The 20,350-nt window shown below is 36.9% G+C and overlaps 1 protein-coding gene across 1 annotated transcript; it reads right to left on the reverse strand.

Annotated features, from left to right (window-relative positions):
• Positions 1-369: 369 nt before the first annotated feature.
• On the reverse strand, positions 370-20,013 carry nrbp2a (nuclear receptor binding protein 2a). Its single transcript, XM_043217889.1, has 18 exons — positions 19,395-20,013; positions 7,186-7,308; positions 6,904-7,005; positions 6,719-6,808; positions 6,561-6,601; positions 5,958-6,052; positions 5,815-5,838; positions 5,400-5,483; positions 5,149-5,204; positions 4,955-5,050; positions 4,733-4,865; positions 4,484-4,586; positions 4,339-4,389; positions 4,108-4,243; positions 3,661-3,714; positions 3,503-3,566; positions 3,369-3,424; positions 370-2,774 (listed from the first exon to the last, which is right to left on the reverse strand). The coding sequence occupies exons 1-18, from the start codon at positions 19,512-19,514 to the stop codon at positions 2,676-2,678; spliced, it is 1,527 nt and encodes a 508-aa protein (XP_043073824.1). The 5' UTR covers positions 19,515-20,013; the 3' UTR covers positions 370-2,675.
• Between the last annotated feature and the right edge of the window lie 337 nt (positions 20,014-20,350).

Raw genomic sequence — 20,350 nt, forward strand, 5'->3', positions numbered from 1 at the left:
TGAATTAAAATTTCTAATTAAGCGATATCTCGTAAGTCCATCGAGAATCTGGGCTTTCACATTTTTATTACATTTATTATTTGTTTTAATTGGTTTAAGTACGTTTTTAGACAGACATATTCAATTATAATAGATATTAGGCTATTAGTAATCATCCAGCATTAAGGTTTTTTTTTTCATATTGCTTTTTTTTTTGCAATATGAAATAGAACTGGTAAAATACAAAATGTATTCAATGGCATAATACAATGTAAAAATACATATTGTAATTATCTTTTACATTACAACTGTAACTGACTGAACACACTTCATATTTCAGTTGAAATCTATTTTAATTATTAGCGGTTACAAAAAATAAATTCAGCCATATTAAATTGTTAATTTTTTATTTTAATGTAATAGTATTTCATGTCACAGTATACAATTTCAACACAAATAAAAATAAAATAAAACTGCCCAAAGTCTGGTTAATGCATTCGATTAAGATGAGAAATGACACCAGGAATGAGGAAGAGTATATTAAAATTATTACTCACTGTACATTCATGTCTCTTGTATCTACGTACAAATTTATTACATTGCAAGACATTGGAGTCTCATAACACTGCATGGGAGGATGGTGACTTTTTTTCTGAATTATTTCAATTTGCAAGAATAAATGGAGATCCCTTGTAATATTTTTTCTGAAGCTGCAATACATCCATTTTACTACCATGCCAATATAACAAAAACTAACAATTCTGTAAAAGCATTCCTTTCCTGACATGCACATGTTTTTAAGTAATATTGGGAAGTCAAAGCCATTGGAGAATACAGTACTGAAAGCATCCCTAAAACAGATACTATTGCTTTGGACGGCATGGCAACACGGATGTTTTCATAGAATGAATACTGTTGTAAATATGCAAGTATCAGTCAAATACAGGATGTTATATTTGCAATGTAGTACCCAGACTTGCCAGCATTGCACCCAGTACGTCTTTGGCCTTGACATGATTCAAGTTCTCCCATATGGAATACATACGAAGTAGTGTATGAATCATTTTATATGACATAAAATATACACATACTGTGGTAAAATGTAAATGCCAAACAGAATAAAAGCCCTTCTTACCCAATGGAGGGATTTCTTAAAGTAAACCATTGTTTCTTATGATTTAGTCAACAGTCAGTTTATTGTGTGCTATCGCTACGCATTAATTAGTGTAAGGGACAAAGAAAGAATTAAAAGTAAACCTGGCCCAAATGTGTTAAATAGCTCTGAGCAGTCAACTGATCTAGGATCAGGTCATATTCACATTTAAAAGGCAAATAAAAAAATCCCATGTCAACATTGTTAAACTCATGAACAGGACCCCTGTGTCATTAGCTGCTCAAAAGGCTCTTATGATAAATTGTTTGTATTTGCATCATTTGCTTTGGTTACATATTTCTGCTAAATGAATAAAAGCAAACGTTTAACTGAAATTTAAAGACTTTAGTTCAGCTTTTTTCTTGGTAAAAGACATCTAGACGAAGTGCTATTCTGCTTTATTGCTTAAAATTGAGAAATTATCAGATGTGTATTTGAGGTCAGAAAGATTTTGTAAAATATTTTTTGAAAGAGGTTTATCAAAAATACAGTAAAACCGTAATATTGTAAAAACAAAATGCTGCTTAATATTTGTGGAGACCACAAAATATAAACATTTCTTCAAACTTCTACGGTTAATAGAAAGTTTAAAAGAACAGCATTTAATAAAACCAGATTGTTTCATACCAATGTAAAAGTTTTACTGTCATTTTTAATAAACTTAATGATCCCCTTGTTGGATAAAATAATTAATTTCTTACAAAAATCCCCAAAATCTTACTGATCTAAAATGTTTGAATGGTAACGTACTACTTAAGAAAACAGCCATTGCCACTGTTTACAAACATCTGCAAAGTTACCATATGCATGAAAAAAAGAAATTGAGGTCAACATAAACATAACAGATTAAGATTAAAAATTCAAGATTAAGAGCAAGAAATTAAGTTTAAAAAAAGAAATAGAAATATATTAGTATAATAGGTGCCAAGAGCACTTTTGTCATAGTACCTTACATTCGTTTGCTTAACATCAGCTTGTAAAAGCATACAGAAAAAGATAATTTAGAAATGTAGACTCAAACATTTTAACGCACATCCTTGCTTGAACGTTTAAACATGTATACCAAGACCATGTATTAATTGTTTAAAATAATAAATAACACATTTATCTGGAACAAAACTGTCTGTTTGAGATTTTGTCCTTTGCGAGATGAGGATAGATTATGCCATGTAGGCACAATGACTTGGAGGGATGAAAAAAACCCTTTAAACTCTTAAAAAAAAAAAAAAAAAAAAATTCTGGCACTGAAGCAGAACCTCTGCAAGTGATGGAAACGTTCGTCATGGTGAGATGATAGCAGTAATTCAGCCTTCAAGATCAAAATGAACAGTTTGAGCTCTTTGGAGTTTGTGCAGGTACCATACGGTATGGTGCAAGCTTTCCTTCCCAGGCCCATCTTATTCTGAAGCCATCCTGTCATGACCTTCTTTATGTAATGTTGCGATTTTGGTCTCATTTCCCTCTTCCAGATGTCTCGCCATATCTTTTTCCTCATGCTCTGGCCCAGTCTTTAATCTCTGTTTGTCTATGCGACCAGCTGGACCTAGTACATCACAGCCATGGCAGTAGGGGAGGTGGACGTCCCTGACCAGTGCTTACATAATGCATCCTCAAGAAAACACGCCAACTTCTCGCAGTCTTCCTGCATGACACAAGAACAAGATGATCAAAATCATGCATGAAGCAAAGCTATTCAGTTTATCTGAAGGTTAACACATTTCTAAACAAGAATGGGTGACAACATTTTTTGTTCCTTGCCGTGTTTTCCTTTGCTTTGCACTAGAGGACTAAACTGTGTTATGTTTAATTATTAATTTTCCATTAATTCCACAGATGGACTGCTTAGGGTTGGGTGATATGTAAACTGCTGTATAAATTGAACAAAACCTTACATGTTTTATGTGGTTTTCAGCGCGTAACAAATTAATAACCCCAGCTTATGACTACTATTATATAAGCTTTATTTTATATAAGCTTTATTTTATGTAAAATAACACACAGCAAATATGAACAGATTTTTTTATATACCTTTATAAAATGCATACTACATTACTGCCTTGTGATGTGTATATTTAATATATTATATAGTAAATTGTGATATGTATATTTATATATTAAATTGAAAATATACTACATAAACAATTTCAACTACGGTCACAAAGTGTAAACTGTTATTGTTCAGCTCTTATCTGCTCAAATGCCACTAAAAGGAATAGTTAGAAGATCTTGTGCTTACCTCACTGATAAAAGCATGGTGAACCAACTCGCTAGCCAAATCTTTGGGACTGTCAGCTGAGAAAAAAAAAAAAAACTTTTACACATTATTCTGAAAAATAAATGTAACATTTTAATGTTTTGAAATGGACTTACAAGGCAAAACATCACAGCTAAGCTGCCGGTGCAGCCTGTCATCCATTTTTAAAAAGAGCGAGAGCTACAGAGGAAGAAAGGATAGATGATGCACAATGTCCACAGCTTTTTAGGTGAAGAGACTGAATAAAAACTACATGCCAATGAATTAAACTCACATGACTTCTCGTGCCTTCCTCATTCGCTTCCAAATTACAGTGGATCTGGACAACCTGTATGAAGGCATAAGGATTTGGTTAGTTAATGTCTTTTTATCTGTTGCACAAACCAATGAAACAGATTTTTAAGAGGACAGAGTTTCATGGAATTACTAGAAAGGAAAAAGAAACTAAGTGAAATACACGGATCACCATGACCCTTCCTCATCATCAGTATCGGATGTGGACGAACTTTCCATTAGTCCGCCAACATTTGTATTTTGCTCAAACACAACTATGCAAAGCTTGCAATGAATTGTGAATCTGAGCATTGTTTATTTACACAAACTGCGAACGAACTGAATGGCAAACATGAATCGGTCTTCCAAAAGCTTTGTTTGAAGTATAGCATAATTACTTTGGATTAGAAACTGTCAATATTGTTTCTAACGTAAACCTTATTCTAACCTTTCTGGTTTCAGTCTCCTGTGGTTCTGGGGTTGGGGTCTTCACAGTCTCCATCTGTTCCTGTGACAAAGAAAGAGCGCGGGGGATAGGATGCGGCCGCTGGGAAGCAAAGTTCATGAGGGGATATATGCCGTTCCTGTTCGCGCAGAAGAAGAGAGGTTTCAAATACTCAAGCTTGAACACAAAAAAAAAGTCTAAATCTAAGATCAGCTGATGTTCTCTGTGACTTACTTCACATCCTCAAGGAATTTATCAAGCTCCAGAGGAGAAACGTGAGAGTACCTTGAAAAAAGAAAAAAAAAAAGGATGTCAGAGGAAAGTGGGAAACAATCAAAAAATGGAATCAGAAACTTCCTATTTAGTTTGAGAAACTCACTTTAGATGGACTCCAGGTCGGTCACGGTGATTAATCTCTGCCATAATGCCGTTAGGGTCAAAAGATTTCGTTTTCTCTTCCACACAATTCTCAGGAAGGAGATCTGGAAAAATGAAAACAAGTTTAAGAACTAAAGAGAAACGGCAATCGAAGGAGAAATAATTTCCTTGTCAAGTCTAAGATCAAAACGAAAGTATTTTTACTCTGAGGACTCATACTGATGAACAGTGTTTTCCTTGTCCCACTTACACTGGTTATTGATAAAGCAGTGCGCCGCAAGCAGTTTTAAGGAGTGGACCTCAAATAACACTCTGTGGAACAGCAGGTCATGAGCTGTAGGTCTCGTCTTGGCTTCTGTGCGCACACACGACTGGATAAATTCCTGTCAGCGTAAATGATGCAGGTATTGGATTAAACCAAAAAACACAAACAGAGCTGCATTATTATAAATAAACACTTAATGTCTTTTACCCTCATGAGAGGGTCCTCAAGTGATTGTCCAGCATGATCAATAGCCTCTTTCGAAACAGCAGTGTCTCCATTGGCCTGGATTTCTAGTACTGCCATCTAAAAGGGGGAAAAAAATCTATTTAAAAGCCATACCTAAAATGTTATTTTGGAATTATTATAATTTGCAGTTTTTGATAATAAAGTAGTTCTCAAACCTCCAAGGCACAGATGCCAAATGAAAATATATCTATGGCATAGTCATCTGCAGCAACTTCAGAAAAAGAAAAGGGAAAAAAAAGTCATGAAAATTAAATAGCATTTTTTTTATGTATTACAAATTATAAGCACAACAATGTTCTTTGCTTTCTAAATGTGCCTGTGTTTAAATGAAGAACATTCCAGATATTTTCTGGATTTCAATTTTTTTGAGAAAGATGGTGATATGGTAAAGTCATCAGATACTCACTGCCGTACTCTGGAGCAAAGAAATGCTGGTTGCGCACCTCATCTCGATGCTGATGCACATTCCCATGAATGGCCTCAGCAAACACTAAGGGAAACACACGTTATTTATAATATTATTTGAATGGAAAAAATTATAGCCAGTAAATATACAAGAGCTCCAGCACATGGGATACAGTCCAAAATAAACACTCTGAAGGGGGGAAGTGGGCCTTATTTTCTTTATTTATGTCTTAGATTGTGAAAGCTGACAAGAAATGTTACACTACATTACATAACTGCCAGGACTTTGGGCCAATATACGCAAAGCATTGTTTAAGGAAGGAAGGAAAAGAAAATCTAAGTACAGTCTGTGTTTTCTTTTTGACGAGATAACCAAATTCTTGTGCCTGGGCATAGAGAGCTCAGAATGGACTTACCATTAACAAACAGCCTGTGCCAAACTGTGAAAGAAAGAAGACACATTTAACTTTTCTAAAAACAGAAATTTAATGTTAAAAATGATCAAACATCAAACTGTTTTGAGTTAAACCTAAAATAAAGGATTAAAAGACTGTCAAACCTGAGCCGATCTTTATGAGGCCATTGTGCTGGATAAAGATGGTGTCACAGGTCAGGTTACCGTGGATAATGGGTGGATCACATGAATGCAAGTAACTAAAAAGGCAGAAATGGTAAAACATCAGGACTTGTACTCAAAAAACACCCTTCGAAAAACTGAAATTAAAAAAAATAAATAAAAAAATCATACATTTAAAAAAAAAATTTATACAAGAAAAAAAAAGGTTTAAACTAGTAAAATAATATTTTTCCCCATTCAATAAGAGAAAAAAGTACTAACTGTAAAGATGAAATGTGTTATTTCTAATCGTGTTAAAAAATTTTCCCCAAAACACTCCCCTTGTCTGTCACTGGCCAAACAAACAGACAGCCCCGCCCCAAAACTCACACCATTGGTTGAGTCAGTGTTGCTATGCTGGGATGGTCAAGATGCTCAAACAAACAGAGCAATGTTTTGATAGCAGCACTGAGCCATGGTGTTTACTGACTTATAGTTGCCTCATTATATTAAACTAGGAAAATGTTTTTATTTTACTCACACATTTCAGCTTTAACGGCAAATTTTCAGATGAGTTCAGATGATACGAAATCCTCAATGTCCTACCTGAGTGCAGAGAGTATCTGTGTGCACCAACGCTTCCATGCCTGATAAATACAGGTAGCGTCTTATGATTTTGTCATATTTCTGCCAGAAGGTGGCATTGTTCTCTAACTTTTCCCTCATACAGGTTTTCCATTTCAACTACTGATAAAACATCTCACCTTCACATTCATAGTTTTGTGGTTTTTCTTGGTCTTCTTCAAAAACTGCTTGAGACTTCCAGATGACATATATTCAGTGATAAAAATCACCTGTGTGGCACGAAATCGAAGAAAACGTGAAAGTCTGAATTTAGGGTAAAGTTCACAGAGGTGTTCATTTCTACCAGGTGTGTCTTGCGTCTCACCCTAGCCCTGCTCTCTCTCATGTCCAACCAGTACTTGTGAAACTTCACAATGTTCGGATGCTCCACCTGCATCAGGTTCTCAAACATCTCCCTTATCCGCTCCTGCATTAACACAAAAGTACATCCACTCTTGGTTTCACATTTCAAGCGTCATTTCTGTCACCGTACCACCATTCCAGCACGATGACATGCCAATACAGTAACATTTCACAGATGTTTGTGGTGCAGCATACTAAGTATCCCACCCATAACATCGATGTTGGAAAACAAGCGTGGTCCTACCTCAAAGGACTTGAAAACCTTCTTGTCTGAAAACTGCACTTCGTTCCACACCACCTCCACCCCCTCTTCGGTGTCCATGGCCAAGTACGCACTCTCAATGCCTGGGACATTTCCCTGACTGACCTAAACCAGAAAAAAAAGGACATGGAGAAAGAGGAAAGTGTGGAAAGTGAGTTTAGCACTCCAGGCTCTGCCAAGTTCATACAAAGTACCATTTAGCAAGTGATATCTGCAATATTTACTTCTAGTTGCACAACGTTTTAACAGTGTTTGCAAATGTGATATTTTAGTATCAACTTCTTAGTATTGTTAGTACAGGAAATGTCTATTTCTGTGAAGGAGAAGAAGGACACACCCCCTTCTCCGCCCCCTTGCTCCACAACTCTCCCATGGTGCACATTGTGGTTTGGGCTGTGCAGAGCAAGCATGACAACACAGACTTTAAATGGCCTGTAAATTCTTGTCTGTTTTTTGACTTTGTAATGCTGTAAATGAAGCTCAAAATACAGAAAAGGGCACACTCCTGTTTGCTCTCCAAACAGTTCAATTCCCCGCCTTTTTTGGACAGAACCAGTCCTTTTATTATCACAACTGTTTAAAAGAAAACAGACCTAAGGCCAATGTTTTCATATTTTTATTTTCTACATTTATAGGCTGAACTTGCTCCCCTCCCGCTGATTGGTGAACTCAAGCTATGTGTTTTGGAGACAGACACAACATGATCTAGTCACGCTGAGATGCAGCTGCTTTCTAAAAGGCCTTGGATTTAACTTTATCTTGGATTCAGAAACATATGACTATAAACTGATAATACTGTTTGGTATGCTTCAAACAAAGAGTTTTTTAATTGGTCAGGGCATAACGGCACTAGGCTAAACAATATCAAGTCAAATAGCACTTCAAGCACAAATAATGTGCACGATTGATCATAACACACCAAAATCTATTTCTGTGATGGTTTATCTTAGTTTATTTTGGTATTTTAAGGACACTGACTGTCAATTGTCAATTGTAGGTGGAACATTGGCCACTGAATGGACTGACTGTTGTAAATCAACCTTGGAACAACAGCAAAACAAGTTTTATGACACTTTTACTAATAATGGCTGAGAACAGCAAAGCTTAGTTACGCAAGTCAGAAAACACAAGGACACTAAAAGCATGTCCAATTACATTTGGAGTTAATTAATTCTCTAGATGCCACACAAACAGACAAGGAATGTCTTTGAAAACAAAAAAAAAAAAAAAAACTTTCCATTTCCTCTGAAAGCCAGAGAGTGTCCTTCTTCCCAGCTGGCGTCTCTAAATTATGTGCAATCACAGGCGGCAGAGTCTGGCTAATATTGTACCTGAATGCACTCTAGTGACGCACATATAGGATGTTAGGATTTATTAAATTATTGTCTAGCGCATTTAAAAATCAATGTTTAAACTATATGAACGGAGCTTATTGATATAAGCATATGACTAAAACGGTAATGTTCTTTAAGACTACATAGATTTTTTTTACATTTTATTTACAACCGGTAAATTACAGATGAATGACTCTGAGCTGGTTCTTTTATATACATTGCATGCAATGAAATCCAATTCCCATATCATTACTCTTATGAGCAAATTAATTAATAATAAAAAAAAACAAACAAAAAAAAAACCCCACCATACAATGAGTGTAATCGGATTCTCAAATGAATGGGCCAGTTTGTTTGACAGTGAATCAACAACATAATGCGCAGCCAGTGTTGTCCACTTACGAATCCTAAAACATCTTTTGGATAAAAAAAAAAAAAAACTAAAGCATTGTTAAATGAAGTAAAAATGTAGCTGTGGTGTTTAGTACCTGGTTTTGTGTCTCTCTTGTGTGGGTGTTTATAAACAATGTTTTGCGAATAAGTTGTTAGTAACTCTAAATGCCACATAACAGGGAACACTGTGCCCATAAAACCAGCTGATATCATCTCTCGCTCTGTGCCTCGAAATCCTTTCTGACATAAACCCACACCACAGCTTTCCCAATGAAAACAAACATTACGATCTTCATTTCCTGCCCTTTCATCCCCTATCCTGCGTCTGTCACAGATATGCTTCCAGTGGTATTGCCTCTTTCTGCATAATGTATGAAATCTAATAAGTTCTTCTGCTGTGGAACTACTTTCATCTCTGGAAATCTAACCGTGCATGCTCAATTTTCCCTTATACATCCTATCAAACATCTCAGAGGATTAACAGAGAGAAAATGTAAATGGATTGGCATGCATACCTAGATGAAGCTGCACTTTATATGCAGGTACAGCTTTCCAGCTACATAATTATCATCATGAAAGGTGCTTCATTTCAGCCTGCTAGCCCCAGATGTCTATTGGGCCCCTCAGACACAACTAGAAGTCTTGTCTGAGTACAAATGCTAAGCCTCTCTCTATGGGGTGTTTGTTTTTTGTGATGGAGAACGGTGACCTGAAGTCTTCTGTGCACTTTGCTGTAATTTTTGTGTAACGCACTTAGCTGGATAGAGACCCAATTCCAGATGTGAAAACAAGCAACCCTTGTTAGCTAAACTGCCAGTGTCACTCTAGACCACCAGTACAGCCTGAAGGCACCCTACTTAGGGGTCTGGAGGTGGAGATGAACACATGACATGACATGAAAGAGATACAAATGTGCTGCTTTGCATTCTTGTGGTAAAGTTCTTGAAAAGAATTAAGGAGGTGCTTAAGATGAGCAGAAATGCTGGTATTTCCATCGGTTGTTCACCGCCCAGTTATGGAAATGGCAAACAAGGCACTTCTATGTTTCTTGAATGTTTCATAATATGTCAATTTATGAAGTGACAGAAATGTTTAGAAATGGCCTGGTCATTCCACAGACATAAATATGTTTATAAATACAATTAACACAAAAGTTCTATAACATTTACAAAAGTTTTTTACTTTCTATTTATCAAACAGTGCTGAAAAAAACTATCATGGTTTACACAAAAAATATTTAAGCAACAACTGCAAGGAATCAACATACAAATTAAGATATTTAGAAAGGTAAGTTTGAGTCATGTTGAAAACTGCTATTTTTGTAATATACCAAATTGGAAGATTTATATGTGTGTGTGTGTGTGTGTGTGTGTGTGTGTGTGTGTGTGTGTGAGTGAGAAATGAGAGAGTGAGAGAGAGATAGAAATATGCTGTTAAAGTTAAAATATGCACTGGAGTCTTACAGCAGACTCCAATGCATATTTGTATCTGTGCTCTGGAGAGCATTAAGGTTTTCTATTTACAACAGATTTATGTTAAACACTGTAGCAAATCACAGACATCTCTTTTGATTTCTGGAACACAATGGTCAACCAGAGGTCTTTCAGTCACAGTTCGACTTGGTGAAAATCACTGCTCAAGAGTTAATTAATGAATCTGTAACTCTTGCTACAGTGTGAAATCTTTATGAAAGTCTTACCAGGATTTAGGGCTGTCCTCACCTAAGGTTTTTCCTGGGCGACCAGTAGTCGTTCATTTCAAGCATTAGTCAACTAATCACACGATTATTATTAAACCAATTAAAATCATTAGAAAGCATTGCTTTCAAAGTATTACTTTAGACTGGCCGTTAACATCTATTTGTCACAGACTGTGTGACTTCCCCTGGGCATTTTGTTTTTCTGCAACTAAGCAATTAATAAAATTTGATCGACTAACCCTCGTCTGGTCGACTATTAGGGGGCGGCCCTACCAGGATTAATTGCTAACCCAGTGTTAAATATGAACAGGTAACACAGGTTTAAAAATGACTATGGTTAAACACTTCTCATCTAGTTAGTGGAAATTAGAAAAACCACAAACACAGGACAAGGATAAAAACCACTGATATATAGGAAATGTACCCAAAACACGTTATCAGTTTGGCCTTCCTGAGACTGACACACTTGGCATTCACTCAAAAGGAGTGCTCAATGTGATAATCCTACGAGTAAAGTGTCACACTCATCAAGCTTTATTTGCATCCTCTGCAAGCTTAAGCTGTATTGTGTAACTTTTCCCAAAGAAAGAGTGCTGACAGAGGCGTCGTATTTTCAGCTCTTGCCTCAGGGCATCCCTCTCCCAAAGCGCTCAACCTTTTATCTCGCATTCACGTATGAAATAAAGAGTTGGCAAAATCAGCATTATGTGATGAATAGCTCTGCTTTTGGGTAAACCGAGCAAAGTAGGTGTGTTCGTGAAAGTAGGAGGATAAAATGTAAGCCAGGAATTTGAGGAGTCTAAGGCCGGTCTATGGTTGCGCTCTTTTGTAAATATGCGCTTGGTTGCTGTTTGTGATCTGCAGATGAGTATTGTTCTGTACACCAGAAGCACAAATTCAGGCCAGTGGTGCCTAATGCATCACTTTATTATATAAACCGGAACATTTTATAAGCTAGATCAGGTCAACCGCGCCACTGGGTTTGAGTATGACTGGCATTTTTGAAATGAGGAACTGCCACTGCAGGCTTGTAGGATCGAAGACTTGAGAGCTCTGGCTTTGAATGAGGGGTTAATGCGAAGAGCGATCGATGCTGATGGACTGGAAGGATCATAAACAAAGAACAGTGCGATATGTAACAAGCGACATCATATGACTTAGCAAAAAGAGAAGTAGAGAGAAGGACGATGAGAGGAATATAAACAAAGAGCATTACAGAATAAAAGCATGATGTGATGTCCACGCAAAACAGTGTTAGTCACCACACTGACGACTCATGAATGCCCTGCATTGTGAAGATGGAGATGTGGGAAGCCATGGTGTGAACGGACCCAAAGCTTTGTCTCCTCTTCTAGCGGTTCTTTTTCTTATAACAGTTTCTGTCGCAAAGTTCAGAGAGCTGGTATTTTCCAGCGCTGTGCCAAGAGAGAAACGCCTGCAGCAACCAGACCAAAAATATCTAGATTCGATAAGATAAACAAATAGTTTATTCCTAACTTTCTGGATGGTTGAAGGATCAACATCAATCACCATTATTAGACACAATCTCGTTTTAAAACAAAGTGGACTCATGCATAATTGCAGTTCCAGTGATAAGTGAAAGAGAACCGAGCAAAGTTCCCCTAGATTACAAGAGTAGCACATGAACATGTGTAGCTGCGATAAAGGAATGCCTTAACTTGTGACAATCTGAAAATAAAGAAAGAAAGAAAGCACAAGCATACACACAATGGCACAGTGTAATCTATATATGAAATCAAGAATACCATCTGCTCAATGCCAGTTCTTTAGAAACACAAGTACATGATGAAATATCAAGGTCAAGTAAACGTGAAAAATACTCACTCACAAATGAAAAATTATAAACGACTTTTAAAGTTCTATTTTACACATGCACGATATCTAGCTTATGTTTTACAAAAACTGTACAAAAATTTACATTCACATTTTTATTTTTATTTTTTTTTTTTTCCAATGACTTTTAGGATTTTATCAATGCATCTTCTCAGGGCTTAGGAAACACAACTCCAGGTTTGCAGGATCATGGGTGAAAAAATGAGAGAAAAAAAAAAGTCTTATAAATCATACATTATGGATGATTTGAGGCATTATTTAACTCCCAGTAGTGGAAGTAAAGCTGAACGCTGGATGAAATTCCAGCTAAATCTCGTATCTGTGAAATCTGACAGTTCTGGTCTAGTTACTGCTAGTCAGTCACATGAGCTTCATTTGGGATTCTCAGAGCATGAGTGAGTTGAAATACTCAAGCTGTCATCAAAAGCTAATTCTACAGTATCACACATGACACTAATAAGTTCATACAACCTATCCTTGTCATCTAACGTCTCTGAATTGAAATCTCTGAATAGATGCATTGTCTCGACTGACTGAAGAAGCACAGGAGATTACTCTTGCACAATTAAACAGACCAACTCCTGAGGGAAAGAGAGAATCTAATACGGTAATTGCAATTGAAAGCAATAAAAACAGACAGATGGAACAATTTTTGATTTTTAAAAAGATACTTAAAAAAAGTTCAGTTTTACACTGAATTTGCAGAAGAGGACATTTCAGAAGGGATACAGAAACCTATGTGGCTCAGAAATACAATGGGTATTAAAACAATTTCTATAACAGAGGCCTTGAACAGGAGATCTGCAACATTCCTTCCGAAACGGTGTTCTTGACTTTCTTTTGCAGAACACAAAAAAATATATTTTGATAAAAAACCTTTTTAGTCATACAATGAAAGTCAAAGGGGTCAAATCAATGCTATTTGGATCTGAATTCCTTTAAAGTATCTTCTTGTGCGTCATACGGGTTTGGAAACGATCTGAATGAGTTTTTATTTTTATGTGAATTATGTGAAGTTAACATCAGTAGAAAATACTTCTGCAAAAAGATTTGCAGTCCATTCCTGTTTACAATACAATTAAAATGTAATACACAAGTATACAAAATAAATCTCTAAAACGAGAGATCATTTAACATTGTGGTGCTCTGGAAAAGTATAATCAAAATGTCTAATTTATTTTGACAATTACCGACTTGTCATTTTTAATGGGCAAAAGAACAACAAAAGCCGTTGTTTTGTATTAAAATGTGAAGGTTTGAACATTCCTTGAACTAATCTAAATCCTCTCCTACCAACCACCAACACTCTGGCTGTCACAGGAAACCAACTCTGCCAGTCTTCTGGGACTTGGAGATCTTTGAAAGAGGTTGGCACAATATTCCAGAGCCCAATGCCAAACACAAATCAGAGAGGGGCTTTGAAAGGCATCTTGATAATACAGTGTGTCAGAGAAAGATGAGCAGCGGTCAGAATAAGAAGACCTACGACATTGCTTCTCTAGAATCTGGACAAATGAACATGCAATGAGAGCGAGAGAGAGAATACCATATGGATGGCTTAATGCAGTGAGACAGATGGCGCTCACTGGTTTTGCTTTACACTGGCCATTAGCCAAGGCACACATACTCTCTAGCTCTCCCTCATATACACACACACACACACACCCCAATGAATTTGCTCTTCCTCTCCACTGGGTTAATTAGTGTAAATGCCTTATCATCACCTCTCAATGGGTGAGAGGGCCCATTACCTGTGAGTGTCTGATAACACCAGTACAATCACACCAGGAGTAGAGGGCACGATCCAAATAAAAAAATATTTGGCACAGAAAATTATAAACTACAGTTAAGACGATACACTAAACATACACGGTTTAACAGTTTGGCATAGGAAAGAGTTTTTAATGCTTTTGAAAGAAGTCTCTCATGTAGACCAACACTGTGATTATATAATTGAAAATACAGTAAAATGGTAATATTCTGAAATCTTACTACATTTTTTTCTATGCTAATATGTTTTATAATGTTATTGTTTCCAGGGATTAATAATAATAACAATAATAATAATAATAAAAAGTTGTACTTAATATTTTTGTAAAATCCATAATACATTTTTACTCTATGATGGATAGAATGTTCAAAAGAATATGATTTATGTGAAACAGAAGTCTTTCTTTCATTTTTGATCAATTTAAATACATTCTTGTTAAGCAAAAGTATTGCTTTGTTGAAAAAAAAAAGCTGTTTTGAAAAGTGTAGAAAATATTACACTATTCATATAAATGTGGGATATTTGCAAAATCAGTTTATGATTACAAAATGTGCATTAGCATATATACACAAATGCATGGTTGTTCACAGTTTATTTTGTGCCAGTAAATATCAACACATAGCATCTTATTGTGTAAAACCCTATGATACATTTTAGATACATTTACATATCGGACACAATATGCTATTTGTACTTGTGATAAGTTGTCTGAGCAATAGTGGGCATGGAGTGAAAATAGCCAACAACACTTTGCATAAATAGCCTTTTTGAATCCAGATATCTACTACTTTATGATCAATGCATGTACTCTCACCCTGCCATAAACAGAGTGCAAAGAAGAAAACCTAAAAACATTAGATTTCTATTTGATCTGTAAATCAAGAGTTACGTGAATCATACATAATAACCAAGTGTTATCCAGAATGTGAAAGTTTGCATGAAAGAAAGTGGTCATCGACCAAAGTTTTTTTCACCTGGATCATTTCCACATCTAATCCTGAGATACACAGGAACATTTTGTTCACTCACTTAAGACATGTCGAATCTCTCAAAAGTGAGTGACCTGCTGAGCTATTTTAAGAGAAACCTTTTCCTCTAGATTCACTACGAGGGCCTCCAACAGAAAGCCTTGCTTCTTTTTGAGGAATGACAAAAGACTTGTGAAATAATTGTGAAAAATGCAAACTACCCATTTAAAGGCATATTCACCTTTGAGACCTCAAGCAGGTAGCATTTTTCACAGACGTTTGTGGAATCTTGTGTCAGTGTGAGGGCATGGTGAAAAAATGGCTAAGTGCAAAACTAACAACTTTAAATACTTATATTATTGTTTATATGACAGATAGTATTAGTATCACATACACTAATATTAGCCACGGTCCAAATTTGTTATGGGTCAAAAACATTTTGTGTGTGTGTGTGTGTGTGTGTGTGTGTACATATTTCTAACATGCTAAATAAATGATAGTTTTTTTATATCAATCTACCCAAAACAAGCTTTTATTTTGCCATCCTAATATGCATGTTTATAGATGCATTTTATTATTTGTATTTACCATTCATACAGTTCAGAACAGACTTTTTGGTCACAATACATGAGTGCAAAAACGCAGTGCCAGAGCAAATTGATGGAACAAAACGCTACTATGCAATTTCCTATTGCACTGCCATGTTAAAGGAAGTGAAATATCCAGTAAAACATCAATGTTTACGAGAACTGCATCATGAGATCAGAGGATCGGCAAGGTTAATCTATTGGCAACATGCATTTAAAGACACTACTACGTCTTATCAGTCATGTCGGTGTGTGAGAGCCAGAGACAGAAAGACGGAGGGAGGGAAACTGAGACAGAGATGTTAACTAGTGCACGCTGAGCAGAATGACTAAGTGCATGCAGATTTGAGTCAATGAGGGTGCCTGTAACTTTAAGCTGGTTGTAAATGCAGGCACAGCCATGAAAAACACTTGCCTCTGGGAATATTTAACTGTCACAGATCTAACTGTTAGAACATTTAATTAGCATTGCTTATTAAACACAGAGACAAGGTGAACTTTAGTCCTACTGAGCCTCCTCACGGGGTAATTATTCTTTTCCTTTACCGATGCCTTTCGAAAAGGGATGATGACAGGGCTTTTTTTAGTCTCTGGGATGCGGCTCATTTAGTTCAGACAAGAAACCTGCTATCTGCTGAGATTACGGCAAAGCGGAGATGCTGATGAAGATCTGCCCAACTCAAGTACATCTTTTAACTTCCGTCTTAAAACCTCTTTTAATCCATTTTCTATTGACCGTGTAATATGTACTGCAGCACACTCCCTGGGAATGGGTTTAATTACAGCATGGTTTAAACTTTAGGGAAGACAGCTGCTGAAAAACTGGCATGCACTTGTTTCAAATCTCACATTATTCTTACATATGGTCCTTGCAACAGTTGATCCTGCTTTGAGTTAGTATGGAATTATTACCGTTAACAAGGCGGGGAACAGACAGTTTTGAAGAATTAAGGCAATTTAATCACAAAGATACAATATTATAAGCAGCCAGAATCGCAGACATGCTGATAGAACTGCATGTGCTTGTATGTATGTATTTATCTCCCATCATATACTAATTCTTCTGATGAAATTGCTCAGATACTTTTATTAAGGCTTCTGAAAAATAGCAAAACGTTGGAAAACAGTTGCATAACAAAAGTGTTTAAGAGCCATGCCAAGCTGGCTGTGATCACAGAAATCTCTCCAATAATGACTCTATTCTGCCGCCTCAATTACAGCTAAACTGTAAAACGTGCTAATTCATTTCTGCTGCTTCACATGTCAGAACAGAATCCCGATAAAAAGAAAGTTACAATAAAAGCCAATTTAACTCAACAATGGTTTCAATTTGCATCTGCATCTGCTTGTGTCATTCCTACGTGAAAAATAACACGCTGCTGCCGGAAAACGTCATCCATCTGCTGAGTCATTTTCACTTCGAGCTTCTCATTCACACACATGTGCTCGGCGCTAATTAATTCTAGAGGATGAACTGCGGTAAACATCTGCTCAAAAACCCTGTTGAGGTGGTTTCCCAAAGGGAAACCGCTTTTTAAAATAAAATAAAAATATTTAATGATTTTAATTATAATTTAACGATACATTTGTTTATTAAAAGCAAAATATGAGATCTCTGAAATTCTAAAAAGGTATGCATGTATTCAGAAACATCCCAGAAATGTGAACGGTCACATCAAATCTGACGTCTATAACAACAATTGATTTTATTATTAAGAGTTATTATTATACATTTAAAAGAACAACAGAACTACTCCAACTGCAATGATAATGGCAAAGGAGGACATTAACGTTGTAATCATTTGCAAAGTGATTTTATTTCATTCTGAAGAATGCTATCGTGAATCGGTGTGGACGTAACTTAAGGCATGGGATAAATGTGCTTTAAAATATTTTTTTTTATTAAATATTTGGTAGTCCTCAATTTTTGATGTAGCAAACAAAAAGATCCTAAAAACAAAAACAACCAATGTCGAGAGATTAAAATTGTCGAAACAAAAAATAATGCAAGAGTTTTGAAACTAGCCAAAAAACTCCCGTCATTACAGCATCAAACGCTCTGAAACAACCTGCAGAACAGAAGCTGGGAGGCATGATCCATGCCTCTCCATTTAAATGTCAGAGCCTTTGGGGAAAGAAAACATCACCACACAACCACAAACAAAACTTTCACTCTTGTTGTAGAAACACGTCAGTCCTCCTCTTAGTCTGTGCTTTGGCACCATTTAACAACACTGACGCAATAAGAGAGCAGGCCACATACTAATAACATTCTTGGACTTACAGGCTATTCACAAGGAGGAAATAATTGCTTCTTGTGTTCCAGCCACTTTGTCCCACCGTTTTTATCCAATTTTGCATCTTTATTGCTTCTCTCAATCAAGTGTCATGGAAAAAGAACACATAAATCACCTCCTCTTGAGACTCACCCTTGACCTCTGAGAAACCTAAGATAGCTTGTAACAAAAAATGGAAAACTTATGTGCACATAAATTGAGTGCATTATGTTGCAAGCTTTTAAGCGCACATTAAATACCAACAGGGATTTCAAACAGCTTAATTGAAGTTTTAAATAATAGTTTAATTAGCTTATCTCTTTAGTTTTAATTACTTTATAATTACATATTAAACCCAGGAGATTTCAAAAATAAAAGATTAAAAAAAAAAACAACACCAAACTGCCCTAATAAAAATTACTTGAAATATCAAAACATTTCTTGATGACAGTACTTTCTCTGAGAGCAACATGTAAGAACTAGCCCACTTTAATAAGTACGCTTACTAAGCTTACTTGGAAGTCAATAGGTCTGCATGCTTCTGAAAAGTAAAAATCAACCAATTAGATTTTACGCTGTAGGTGGGAGGGATTTTCTAAAGAGTAATTAAATTAGCATTCGTTTGCATGCGAAAAGACTTTTACAGTTAACACCGCGAGAAGTGTGTGGTTAAAAGAGAAGGTTATAAGGTTCCAGTGTCCTGTAAGATAGATAGACTGAACGTGTGCCAACACTGATAAGCTTTATACTGTATCTGTGACTTATCTCAAAGAAAGCCGAGCTCTTAACGCTTCAACGCAAGCCGACGTGAGTGGGCCGACATGAACACGCCCCTTTATGCTCATAAAACAGAAGAATAAACAAGAACACGAAACACAAACCAATAAAAATAATGGCAACTTATACTCGCTGTATGTGCGTGCGTGTGTATTTGGATGTACGTGCACGGGGGGGAAGGGCTCTACGTAAACTCAAATGTTTACATTAAATCTTTGGCGAAAACTAGCTCAAACACTTTTGAAATGTCGTCAAATAACTATTAAACTCAACTACTTCTTGTTTAAGCAGACGTGCATCGATTTACGCGTTGGTTTTTCAAATACCCCAGTGTTTAACTCTCCATGTGGACAGAAACTAACAGGACTGGCTCAAAGCGAAGACACCCACAAACGCACCACACTGCGTGTTTGCGTTTGCAGATCCCCTTGCGATACTTTAATAACAGTCAAATACACGTTTAAGTCTCGTCCGGTCATCGTCTTTACGAGAAAATGACAGCGATGCTTCTTCTGCCTCCAGACGTACGTACCTGCTCCCGTCGCTTCTGCCAGCGGCCGCAGGGGCTTTCCTCCAAGATTTCACTCTCATCTTCACTCTCCTCCTCTTTCCCCCCGGACCCCGATATGTTCTCTGGGACGGACATAGTCATTTTACCCTCGCGTGCTGCTTTGGCTGCTCCTTTAAGACCAACTGAGCACGCAGGACCTCCCGAGGCTTGCTGCAACGTTGTAGCCGCAAACGCGTTTCATTGACGAATATCGCTGGTCACGATTTCAAGTTACAGTTCGGTCGTCAAGCGCTCAGAAACGCGGCAACACGCGACGCGATTTGCAAAAAGCGTTCCTTTTAAGCGACACTAAACATTCAGCGCTGCAGTGAAATTAGTCCCATCCTTAAAGATTCTTTGAAGAGGGATAAAGCTGCCGATGGCAGACAGTCTCGTACGTGTGAGACGTGGGTCGCAGTCCACCCTAAACACACTCAGTGTGCTAAAGAGCCCGACCTACAGGCATCATTTCATCTCAGTCCAGCTTTCCCGACTGGCTGCCTGGAGCTTTCTGAATTTCCTCTTTTTAATATGCTACCGTAAAGCTTGGACGATACGCACAGCGGTCCTTTCACCGTCTCGTGTCATAAAACGATTCAGTGCACGTCAGATTTCTCAACCCCGGTCGTAATTTACACAATGCAGAGGGCGCTTGGTCTATAAACAAAATCAAATAACTCGCACTACAATACACGTTTGCAATGTTGCCTTAACGTGCTGTTTAGCGCGGTTTTGTACTGAGTTAGTGACTGGGTGTAAACAGTGAATTGTTTATGCAATTTATAGGCTTTCTCAAGTCAAGGCTTGCACGAGTGTTGCAACTAGTATTTAAATGGAGTGACAGGGTTTCAGGCAAGTGTGAAAACCTTCCGCATCCTCTTAATACCCTTTCTCGGAACACGCACAGTGGCCCCTATTTGGGCACTTAAGACACACCT

This window comes from Puntigrus tetrazona, chromosome 2 (genome assembly GCF_018831695.1).
Source record: "Puntigrus tetrazona isolate hp1 chromosome 2, ASM1883169v1, whole genome shotgun sequence".
Taxonomy (NCBI): Eukaryota; Metazoa; Chordata; class Actinopteri; order Cypriniformes; family Cyprinidae; genus Puntigrus; species Puntigrus tetrazona.

What these genes read in the sequence shown, in the direction of transcription:
- nrbp2a (XM_043217889.1), bottom strand. Translation starts at nt 19,514, where the DNA reads ATGACTATGTCCGTCCCAGAGAACATATCGGGGTCCGGGGGGAAAGAG. An exon ending in AGGTTTTCAAGTCCTTTGAG is followed by an intron (nt 7,006 to 7,185) that starts GTAGGACCACGC and finishes GTGTTAATGCAG; the next exon opens with GAGCGGATAAGGGAGATGTT. An exon ending in GCACAGGCTGTTTGTTAATG is followed by an intron (nt 5,484 to 5,814) that starts GTAAGTCCATTC and finishes TGTTTCCCTTAG; the next exon opens with TGTTTGCTGAGGCCATTCAT.